The sequence below is a fragment of the Pseudophryne corroboree genome, chromosome 6 (assembly GCF_028390025.1).
Source record: "Pseudophryne corroboree isolate aPseCor3 chromosome 6, aPseCor3.hap2, whole genome shotgun sequence".
Classification (NCBI taxonomy): domain Eukaryota; kingdom Metazoa; phylum Chordata; class Amphibia; order Anura; family Myobatrachidae; genus Pseudophryne; species Pseudophryne corroboree.
Genome location: NC_086449.1, coordinates 27,036,210 through 27,049,097, shown reverse-complemented (window position 1 = coordinate 27,049,097; position 12,888 = coordinate 27,036,210). Strand labels below are relative to the sequence as shown.

The following is a 12,888-nucleotide window of genomic DNA, read 5'->3' as shown; positions in this document are numbered from 1 at the left end:
AATGCAGATGGAGAGCAGTTAGAATGCAGATGGACAGCAGTCAGAATGCAGATGGGGAGCAGTTAGAATGCAGATGGAGAGCAGTTAGAATGCAGATGGAGAGCAGTCAGAATGCAGATGGAGAGCAGTCAGAATGCAGATGGACAGCAGTTAGAATGCAGATGGACAGCAGTTAGAATGCAGATGGACAGCAGTTAGAATGCAGATGGACAGCAGTCAAAATGCAGATGGAGAGCAGTCAGGATGCAGATGGACAGCAGTCAGGATGCAGATGGACAGCAGTCAGAATGCAGATGGACAGCAGTCAAAATGCAGATGGAGAGCAGTCAAAATGCAGATGGACAGCAGTCAGAATGCAGATGGACAGCAGTCAGAATGCAGATGGACAGCAGTCAGAATGCAGATGGAGAGCAGTCAGGATGCAGATGGACAGCAGTCAGAATGCAGATGGAGAGCAGTCAGAATGCAAATGGACAGCAGTTAGAATGCAGATGGACAGCAGTCAGAATGCAGATGGACAGCAGTCAGAATGCAGATGGACAGCAGTCAGAATGCAGATGGACAGCAGTCAGAATGCAGATGGAGAGCAGTCAGAAACATCCTAGATCTGCCTGGCTCAGTACCGGCCGGAGATAAACACAGATGCCTCTATTCGCTACAGTGCACGCCTGGTGTGCTCGCACTCCCTAGAAGCGGCGTCATTTGGACCTGCGTGCAACCGAGAATCAGGCCTAGTAGCTAGCCGATTCTTCCCGAGAGGAACGATAACTGACCCATTGCTGGTCACTTCCCTTGCGGCACTCACCAGACCACCGCGCAGGAAGAAGTTGTACTCATCCATGTTGAGCTTTCCGGCCACCTCCAGGATCTTGGCGCACATCTGGAAACTGAACAGCAACTTGTGTTTTTCGAAGAGGGCGCGGCAGGTGTACCTGAGGATGCAGGAAGAGAGCACGGCAGATGGTAAGTAACGAGACCAGCTGCGGTCAGATGGCGCTATTCTCAGTCTTAGGAACTCTACAACGACCCTTTACACGGACCAGACGCTCCTCACCTGTAGACCGCATACGTGTGATACTCATTGAGGTTGGTGATCCTCTCCTCCAGGTTGGCGCTACGCTTGCTCCTGTCAATACTTAGATGGAAGAGGTCGATGTAGGAATCCAGGGAGAACTGATACATTGGGTCAATTCGCCCGAGGTCATTCAAGACGAAGAAGAGGAGTGAGGCACGCTGGGCACAAGGGCGGTATGCCTAGTGTGAGAGGGGGAGACAGTGTGATACTGAGAGGTGGGCAATGTCGCCCTCCGTAGGTGGGGCAGATATTACAGACAGAACATGAAGACACAACACGGAACAAGTCAGACCAGAGGTCACCTCCCACCTCTCTGGCCAGGTCTATCATCTCTTCCGTCTCCTCACTGCTCTCCAGCTGCTCGCTGACTTCGCTGGCCGTGACCTTCGACGTCTGAAGGGTGTTCACCAGCTGCACGTCATCCAAGAGAGAGCCCGTCGCCTCATTCAGGAGCCTGGGCAAGTCACACAGACGTCAGGGTGCGGAGGAAGTTAGGGATATACCACAAAGGCCATAAAAGCCGATTACGACCCGGAGCAGCGCTGTAGATGTGTGTGTTCTCCATCACGCATAAAGATTATAAAATGTAATAGGACGGGCTTGTGTGTGTGATCTGACGGTGGGAGATACTAGTTACCGCTCCACCTTCCTGTAACTGGCTGCCAATCCTTGCCTCATGGACGGGCTTAGTATGAAATACCTACAATCAAAATCCTGACGGTCAAAATACCAACAAGGTCACAATACCGACATTTAAAATACCGTCAAAGGTCAAAATACCGACATTTAAAATGTCGACAGGTCAAAAAAGTCGACACACAATTTTTCACCGGGTTTTTGTGTGTGTGTATGTCGACATAGGCCAACATGGACACCGTATAAGTGTACCGCGCCCCCTCGCATGGCTCACTGCGCTCCGCACACTATTATATTCCCCCTCCAGGTCCACTGGGATGGTAAAGTATGAACAAGTCTGTTTCAACCAAAAAAATAACAATGAAAAACTTACGTCGACTTTTTGACCTGTCAACATTTTAAATGTCGGTATTTTGTCCGTCGGTCAGTGGTTGTCGGTATTTTGACCTTCAGGATTTTGATTGTAGGTAAGTTGACCGCATCCCCTAATGGAGCCATGGCTGGATAACACACTATCTGACTGTCCTATGGTCGGCAATAAACTGAAGAGGTATTATTAGTGAAAGTATGATAGTTATAGGATTTATATAATTGATAAATCATCTCGGCCCTGTCGTCGCTAGTCTTCTGCCTGGAGCGGGCAAGGGGTGTGCCAACACAGAAGTAAGAGGGGCGGGCGCGCCTTAATGCAGTTTCATTCTGCTTCATCACCATATGGAACTGCATCCGCCTGCCCCTGTCCTCTGTATGCCACAGCTCTGTATACACTATACATTGTAACCTATCATTCAGGGATCCCGTATATCCCCCGGCTCTGACAGATGTAATAACGCGGCGAGACCGCTGCGCAGCTCCTCACCTGAGAATCTCATCTTCCAGGTCCTGTAGCTTACGTTTCCCAGCTGCGATGTTTAGGACCAGCGATTGCTTCTGTTCCTCCAGCTCCGGACGTTCCTTCCGCACAACGATGGCCAATAGCTGCGCCTCCAAACCCTGCACGGACAGACAGAGAAAGCAAGTGCTGATACACTCTCTCATTGTGACAGCAGACCAAGCCGTTCAACATCGGGAAGTTGGTCAAATGAATTGATCCACAAACTGGCTTCCTATGAAGCGGCTCTCGGTTTGTGCGTATAAAGAAGACCCAAAATAGAGGAAAGTGGACAAGTTGTACTGACATTGTTGTGGGTCTGCAAGGAGATATTTTCCAACAAGAAAAATCCCATCATCGTATCAGAGAAACATAGGGTCTAATTCAGAGCTGATTGCTCCTCTGCAAATGTGTAGGGGTCTGCGATCGGATAGTCGCCGCACAGACAGAGTGAAATTCCACCCCGTGCAAGTCTGCGTACGCCGTGCGAAAAGCTTTGCAAACCCGTTCGCAACTCACTCACCATCAAATTAATTTTCCAGTCTGTGCGCAGCCCAGGACTTACTCCTCCAGTGCGATACAAACAGGCTGATCGGGGGCGGAGCGGACGTCACACACCCGCCCTGGAAACGCTTGGGCACGCCTGCGTTTTTCCTGACACTCCCAGAAAACGGGCAGTTAACACCCCCAAACGCCCACTTCCTGTCAATCAGCCTGCGTACGCCTAGCGATTACAAAAAGTCGCTGAATTCTTTCGTAGTTTGGCCTCGCGCATACTCATTACGATCCGAACGCATGCGCAGTCGAACGATAATCGCCCACCTTGCGAATTCGCACAACAGCGTTCAGGTCTGAATTAGGCCCATAGACGGCAGATAAGAACCATCTAGTCTTCCCATGTACATACACACACTTAAACACTAAGGTTAATTTTTTGTTGGGAACCAATTAACCTACCAGTATATTTTTGGATTGTGGGAGGAAACAGGAGTACCCAGAGGAAACCCATGCAAGAATGGGGAGAACATACAAACCCCGCACAGTTAGGCCCAAGGTGGGAATCAAACCCATGACCTGAGTGCTGTGAGGCAGTAATGCTAACCATTACACTATCATGGTAGAGAATAAAAGGAAATTATCATTTACACAGATATTGACTATATAACAGTGACCTTGGAAAAATTACTGGGACCCCACATACATCAATTTACCAAATCAGATGTTTATATAGAAATGTACCAGATAAATGTCATCCTTCATATAATATTCCAGGAGCATTCTGTATCACCAACGTAGAGGCATGCATAAGTTCTTAAAGCTCCTTAAGATTAGACAATTTCAATGAAGGTCAAATAGACATGTTGAGGATCCAAGATGGAGCAGGATGACAATTTGAAGATGAAGAATGAAGATCTTAAGTGAAGTGGAATGAATATCTGAAATGGAGTGGGATGAGGATCTAAAATGGAAGGTGGTGGTGATCTTAGTTGGAGTGGGAGGAAGATCTGAAGTGCAGGGGGATGAAGATCTGAAGTGAAGTGGGAAGAGGATCTGAAGCGGAGTGGGGTGAGTATCTGGAGAAGTGGAGTGGGATGAGAATCTGAAGTATAGTGGGGTGAGGATATGAGTTGAATTGGGATGAGGATCTGAAGTGGTGTGGGATGAGAATCTGAAGTGAAATGGGGTAAGGATGTGGAGAAGTGAGATGAGAATCTAAAGTGTAGTGGGGTGAGGTTATGAGATGAAGGGGGGAATGAGGATTTCAGGTAAAGTGGATGAAGATCTGATGTGAAGTGGGATGAAGATATGATCTGGAATGGAATGAAGATCTGCCATGAAGTAGGAAGAGATCTGAAATGCAGGGTGATGAAGATATGAAATGGAGTGGGATGAGGATCCGAAGTGAAGTGGGATGAGGATATGAAGTGAAGTGGGATGAGAATTTGAAGAGAAGTGGGAAGAGGATCTGAAGTGAAGTGGGATGAGGATCTGAAGTGGAGTGGGATGAAGATCTGACGTGGAATGGGAAGATCTGACGTTTAGTGGGAAGAAGATCTGACGTGGAGTGGGATGAAGGTCTGACGTGGAGTGGGAAGAAGATCTGACGTAAAGTGGAGTGAAGGTCTGACATGGACTAGGATGGAGATCTGAGATGGAAGGGGGTGGGGATCTGAGTTGGAGTAGGATGAAGACCTTACGTGAAGTGGAGTGAGGAACTGGAGGAGTGGGATGAAGATCTGACTTGGAGTGGGATGACAATTTGATGTGGATTGGGATGAGGATCTGCAGTGAAGTGGGATGAGGATCTGAAGTGGAGTGGGATGAAGATCTGACATGGAATGGGAAGATCTGATGTTTAGTGGGAAGAAGCTCTGACGTGGAGTGGGAAGAAGTTCTGATGTAAAGTGGGACGAAGGTCTGACGTGGACTGGGATGAAGATCTGAGATGGAAGTGGGTGGGGATCTGAGTTGGAGTGGGATGAAGATCTGACATGAAGTGAATTGAGGATATGGAGGAGTGGGATGAAGATCTGACTTGGAGTGGGATGACAATTTTATGTGGAGTGGGAAGAAGCTCCAATGTGGAGCTGAATGAAATTTAAGTGGGTTGTTTGAAAATCTCAAAACATACTGGAAGTCTAGCGGTGTATAGAGTCCTAATTATTGTCAGGAAGCGAATTAGCCATGAAATTTAGTAAAAAGCAATCCCTGAGGAATAGTATGTCTGCCCCCTAGTGGTGGAAGACTAGATAGCCTGCACCTAAAGTCATTCAAGAAATACTAACTGAATATGAAAGTGACTCCTGGCAAAGGGCTTTATATGAATGTTGGATAAAAGAACAATGGCCCTCATTCCGAGTCGTTCGCTCGGTATTTTTCATTGCATCGCAGTGAAATTCCGCTTAGTACGCATGCGCAATATTCGCACTGCGACTGCGCCAAGTAATTTTACAATGGAGATAGTATTTTTACTCACTGCTTTTTCATCGCTCCGGCGATCGTAGTGTGATTGACAGGAAATGGGTGTTACTGGGCGGAAACAGGCCGTTTTATGGGCGTGCGGGAAAAAACGCTACCGTTTCCGGAAAAAACGCAGGAGTGGCCGGGGAAACGGAGGAGTGTCTGGGCGAACGCTGGGTGTGTTTGTGACGTCAAACCAGGAACGACAAGCACTGAACTGATCGCAGATGCCGAGTAAGTGTGGAGCTACTCTGAAACTGCTAAGTAGTTTGTAATCGCAATATTGCGAATACATCGTTCGCAATTTTAAGATGCTAAGATACACTCCCAGTAGGCGGCGGCTTAGCGTGAGCAACTCTGCTAAAATCGCCTTGCGAACGATCAACTCGGAATGAGGGCCAATATCTCCAGCTGGGGAGGGACCAGCAATAATCCTGGTTCTAGCCTGATGAAGTGTGTCTGTGACACAGTGCTGTGACTGGACTGTTCCTAACTCTCTTAAAAGGAGAACTATACACTGTTCTGGAACCATCCTGACAACTGTTTCAGATTCAGCCACTATAATGATTAACCTTTTGCTCACAAAGTAGGAATGACCAAAAGAGAGTGACCACGTATAAATCTGAATAAATAGTACATTTTTCTGTAATAACGCCAGTCAATACATACAACTATTATCCTGGAAAACCTGAATTACACAATAAACAGTTTTAGCAATAAATGATGATTGATGAAAAACGTACATTTTTTTTTTATTTAAAAAAAAACAACAAATAAATGTAATACAATATCAAACGATAAAAATAGAACATAATAATTGATTAAAATCTAAAAATAAAGCATAAAATAAAAGATATGTATCTCAATGAAATTGCAACGCGTTTCACGCTGCCCAGCCCCTTCTTCAGGCCGCTGAACAGTGAATGGACCCCTCCTCCCGCCTTGGGCTGCAGGAGTACGGGCACATCCCCCATTCCTTTATGTAAATGTACAGCATTGTGAGTTACCTGCTCCTTCACAGCGAAGTTGACAATGGTGGCCTGCGAGCTGATCTCCGGAGTATAATGGGGGTTGGAGAGTTTTGTTGTGATGTAGAAGCGGAAGTCGGGGTTGTATGTGACATCTTTATCGCCCAGGCGGATCTGCAGCTGTCCCCCTGTGTGCCGGGGAGAATGCGGTATGTAACGGCAGCATACACCCCGGCTTACACACTACCCCGGCTTACACACTACCCGCCTTACACACTACCCTGCTCATACACTAACCGGCTTACACACTACCCTGCTCATACACTAACCGGCTTACACACTACCTGCCTTAAACACTACCCGCCTTACACACTACCCGCCTTACACACTACCCTGCTCATACACTAACCGCCTTACACACTACCCGCCTTACACACTACCCTGCTCATACACTAACCGCCTTACACACTACCCGCCTTACACACTACCCTGCTCATACACTAACCGCCTTACACACTACCCTGCTCATACACTAACCGGCTTACACACTACCTGCCTTATACACTACCCGCCTTACACACTACCCGGCTTACACACTACCCGCCTTACACACTACCCTGCTCATACACTAACCGGCTTACACACTACCCGCCTTACACACTACCCTGCTCATACACTAACCGGCTTACACACTACCCTGCTCATACACTAACCGGCTTACACACTACCTGCCTTAAACACTACCCGCCTTACACACTACCCGCCTTACACACTACCCTGCTCATACACTAACCGCCTTACACACTACCCGCCTTACACACTACCCTGCTCATACACTAACCGCCTTACACACTACCCGCCTTACACACTACCCTGCTCATACACTAACCGCCTTACACACTACCCTGCTCATACACTAACCGGCTTACACACTACCTGCCTTATACACTACCCGCCTTACACACTACCCGGCTTACACACTACCCGCCTTACACACTACCCTGCTCATACACTAACCGGCTTACACACTACCCGCCTTACACACTACCCTGCTCATACACTAACCGGCTTACACACTACCCTGCTCATACACTAACCGGCTTACACACTACCTGCCTTATACACTACCCGGCTTACACACTACCCTGCTCATACACTAACCGGCTTACACACTACCCTGCTCATACACTACCCGGCTTACACACTACCCGGCTTACACACTACCCGGCTCATACACTAACCGGCTTACACACTACCCGCCTTACACACTACCCGCCTTACACACTACCCTGCTCATACACTAACCGGCTTACACACTACCCGCCTTACACACTACCCTGCTCATACACTAACCGGCTTACACACTACCCGCCTTACACACTACCCTGCTCATACACTACCCGGCTTACACACTACCCGCCTTACACACTACCCTGCTCATACACTAACCGGCTTACACACTACCCGGCTTACACACTACCCGCCTTACACACTACCCTGCTCATACACTAACCCGCTTACACACTACCCTGCTCATACACTAACTGGCTTACACACTACCCGCCTTACACACTACCCTGCTCATACACTACCCGGCTTACACACTACCCGCCTTACACACTACCCTGCTCATACACTACCCGGCTTACACACTACCCTGCTCATACATTACCCGGCTTACACACTACCCGCCTTACACACTACCCTGCTCATACACTAACCGGCTTACACACTACCCGGCTTACACACTACCCGCCTTACACACTACCCTGCTCATACACTAACCGGCTTACACACTACCCTGCTCATACACTAACTGGCTTACACACTACCCGCCTTACACACTACCCTGCTCATACACTACCCGGCTTACACACTACCCTGCTCATACATTACCCGGCTTACACACTACCCGCCTTACACACTACCCTGCTCATACACTAACCGCCTTACACACTACCCGCCTTACACACTACCCTGCTCATACACTAACCGCCTTACACACTACCCGCCTTACACACTACCCTGCTCATACACTAACCGCCTTACACACTACCCTGCTCATACACTAACCGGCTTACACACTACCTGCCTTATACACTACCCGCCTTACACACTACCCGGCTTACACACTACCCGCCTTACACACTACCCTGCTCATACACTAACCGGCTTACACACTACCCGCCTTACACACTACCCTGCTCATACACTAACCGGCTTACACACTACCCTGCTCATACACTAACCGGCTTACACACTACCTGCCTTATACACTACCCGGCTTACACACTACCCTGCTCATACACTAACCGGCTTACACACTACCCTGCTCATACACTACCCGGCTTACACACTACCCGGCTTACACACTACCCGGCTCATACACTAACCGGCTTACACACTACCCGCCTTACACACTACCCGCCTTACACACTACCCTGCTCATACACTAACCGGCTTACACACTACCCGCCTTACACACTACCCTGCTCATACACTAACCGGCTTACACACTACCCGCCTTACACACTACCCTGCTCATACACTACCCGGCTTACACACTACCCGCCTTACACACTACCCTGCTCATACACTAACCGGCTTACACACTACCCGGCTTACACACTACCCGCCTTACACACTACCCTGCTCATACACTAACCCGCTTACACACTACCCTGCTCATACACTAACTGGCTTACACACTACCCGCCTTACACACTACCCTGCTCATACACTACCCGGCTTACACACTACCCGCCTTACACACTACCCTGCTCATACACTACCCGGCTTACACACTACCCTGCTCATACATTACCCGGCTTACACACTACCCGCCTTACACACTACCCTGCTCATACACTAACCGGCTTACACACTACCCGGCTTACACACTACCCGCCTTACACACTACCCTGCTCATACACTAACCGGCTTACACACTACCCTGCTCATACACTAACTGGCTTACACACTACCCGCCTTACACACTACCCTGCTCATACACTACCCGGCTTACACACTACCCTGCTCATACATTACCCGGCTTACACACTACCCGCCTTACACACTACCCTGCTCATACACTACCCTGCTTACACACTACCCTGCTCATACACTAACCGCCTTACACACTACCCTGCTCATACACTACCCGGCTTACACACTACCCTGTTCATACACTACCCGGCTTACACACTACCCGCCTTACACACTACCCTGCTCATACACTAACCGGCTTACACACTACCCGCCTTACACACTACCCTGCTCATACACTAACCGGCTTACACACTACCCGCCTTACACACTACCCTGCTCATGCACTAACCGCCTTACACACTACCCGCCTTACACACTACCCTGCTCATACACTACCCGGCTTACACACTACCCTGTTCATACACTACCCGGCTTACACACTACCCGCCTTACACACTACCCTGCTCATACACTAACCGGCTTACACACTACCCGCCTTACACACTACCCGCCTTACACACTACCCTGCTCATACACTAACCGGCTTACACACTACCCGCCTTACACACTACCCTGCTCATACACTAACCGCCTTACACACTACCCGCCTTACACACTACCCTGCTCATACACTAACCGGCTTACACACTACCCTGCTCATACACTACCCGGCTTACACACTACCCGGCTTACACACTACCCTGCTCATACACTACCCGCCTTACACACTACCCGCCTTACATACTACCCGCCTTACACACTACCCGCCTTACACACTACCCGGCTTACACACTACCCGCCTTACACACTACACACTACTGTGACTGATCCCTATCACTCACTCTCTGTAGTGACAGTCTGCATTACTTCCTGTCACTTATCCCTATCACTCACTCTCTGTAGTGACAGTCTGCATTACTTCCTGTGACTGATCCCTATCACTCACCCTCTGTAGTGACAGCCTGCATTACTTCCTGTGACTGATCCCTATCACTCACTCTCTGTAGTGACAGCCTGCATTACTTCCTGTGACTGATCCCTATCACTCACCCTCTGTAGTGACAGCCTGTATTACTTCCTGTGACTGATCCCTATCACTCACCCTCTGTAGTGACAGCCTGTATTACTTCCTGTCACTGATCCCTATCACTTACCCTCTGTAGTGACAGCCTGCATTACTTCCTGTGACTGATCCCTATCACTCACTCTCTGTAGTGACAGTCTGCATTACTTCCTGTGACTGATCCCTATCACTCACTCTCTGTAGTGACAGTCTGCATTACTTCCTGTGACTGATCCCTATCACTCACTATCTGTAGTGACAGCCTGCATTACTTCCTGTCACTGATCCCTATCACTCACTCTCTGTAGTGACAGCCTGTATTACTTCCTGTGACTGATCCCTATCACTCACCCTCTGTAGTGACAGCCTGCATTACATCCTGTGACTGATCCCTATCACTTACCCTCTGTAGTGACAGTCTGCATTACTTCCTGTGACTGATCCCTATCACTTACCCTCTGTAGTGACAGCCTGCATTACTTCCTGTCACTGATCCCTATCACTTACCCTCTGTAGTGACAGCCTGTATTACTTCCTGTGACTGATCCCTATCACTCACTCTCTGTAGTGACAGCCTGCATTACTTCCTGTCACTGATCCCTATCACTTACCCTCTGTAGTGACAGCCTGCATTACTTCCTGTGACTGATCCCTATCACTCACTCTCTGTAGTGACAGTCTGCATTACTTCCTGTGACTGATCCCTATCACTCACTATCTGTAGTGACAGCCTGCATTACTTCCTGTGACTGATCCCTATCACTTACCCTCTGTAGTGACAGTCTGCATTACTTCCTGTGACTGATCCCTATCACTCACTCTCTGTAGTGACAGTCTGCATTACTTCCTGTCACTGATCCCTATCACTCACCCTCTGTAGTGACAGCCTGCATTACTTCCTGTGACTGATCCCTATCACTTACCCTCTGTAGTGACAGCCTGCATTACTTCCTGTCACTGATCCCTATCACTTACCCTCTGTAGTGACAGCCTGTATTACTTCCTGTCACTGATCCCTATCACTTACCCTCTGTAGTGACAGCCTGTATTACTTCCTGTGACTGATCCCTATCCCTCACTCTCTGTAGTGACAGCCTGTATTACTTCCTGTCACTGATCCCTATCCCTCACTCTCTGTAGTGACAGCCTGTATTACTTCCTGTCACTGATCCCTATCACTCACCCTCTGTAGTGACAGCCTGTATTACTTCCTGTGACTGATCCCTATCACTCACTCTCTGTAGTGACAGCCTGTATTACTTCCTGTGACTGATCCCTATCACTCACCCTCTGTAGTGACAGCCTGTATTACTTCCTGTGACTGATCCCTATCACTCACCCTCTGTAGTGACAGCCTGTATTACTTCCTGTCACTGATCCCTATCACTCACTCTCTGCAGTGACAGTCTGCATTACTTCCTGTGACTGATCCCTATCACTCACTATCTGTAGTGACAGCCTGTATTACTTCCTGTGACTGATCCCTATCCCTCACTCTCTGTAGTGACAGTCTGCATTACTTCCTGTGACTGATCCCTATCACTCACTCTCTGTAGTGACAGCCTGTATTACTTCCTGTGACTGATCCCTATCACTCACTATCTGTAGTGACAGCCTGTATTACTTCCTGTGACTGATCCCTATCACTCACTATCTGTAGTGACAGCCTGTATTACTTCCTGTGACTGATCCCTATCACTCACTATCTGTAGTGACAGCCTGCATTACTTCCTGTGACTGATCCCTATCACTCACTCTCTGTAGTGACAGCCTGTATTACTTCCTGTGACTGATCCCTATCACTCACCCTCTGTAGTGACAGTCTGCATTATCTCCTGTGACTGATCCCTATCACTCACTCTCTGTAGTGACAGCCTGTATTACTTCCTGTGACTGATCCCTATCACTCACTCTCTGTAGTGACAGCCTGTATTACTTCCTGTGACTGATCCCTATCCCTCACTCTCTGTAGTGACAGCCTGCATTACTTCCTGTGACTGATCCCTATCACTTACCCTCTGTAGTGACAGTCTGCATTACTTCCTGTGACTGATCCCTATCACTCACTCTCTGTAGTGACAGCCTGCATTACTTCCTGTGACTGATCCCTATCACTCACTCTCTGTAGTGACAGCCTGTATTACTTCCTGTCACTGATCCCTATCACTCACCCTCTGTAGTGACAGCCTGTATTACTTCCTGTGACTGATCCCTATCACTCACTCTCTGTAGTGACAGCCTGTATTACTTCCTGTGACTGATCCCTATCACTCACCCTCTGTAGTGACAGCCTGTATTACTTCCTGTGACTGATCCCTATCCCTCA

The 12,888-nt window shown here is 48.5% G+C and overlaps 1 protein-coding gene across 1 annotated transcript in view; it reads right to left on the bottom strand.

Annotated features, from left to right (window-relative positions):
- The window catches only part of DNAH2 (dynein axonemal heavy chain 2), a 261,666-nt gene that overhangs the window by 40,550 nt on the left and 208,228 nt on the right, over positions 1-12,888 (bottom strand). The window contains exons 71-75 of the mRNA XM_063930819.1: positions 6,551-6,699; positions 2,571-2,704; positions 1,385-1,529; positions 1,055-1,254; positions 806-932 (exon numbers count right to left, since the gene is read on the bottom strand). Coding sequence (XP_063786889.1) covers positions 806-932; positions 1,055-1,254; positions 1,385-1,529; positions 2,571-2,704; positions 6,551-6,699 — 755 coding nt within the window. The remainder of the gene's footprint in view (positions 1-805; positions 933-1,054; positions 1,255-1,384; positions 1,530-2,570; positions 2,705-6,550; positions 6,700-12,888) is intronic.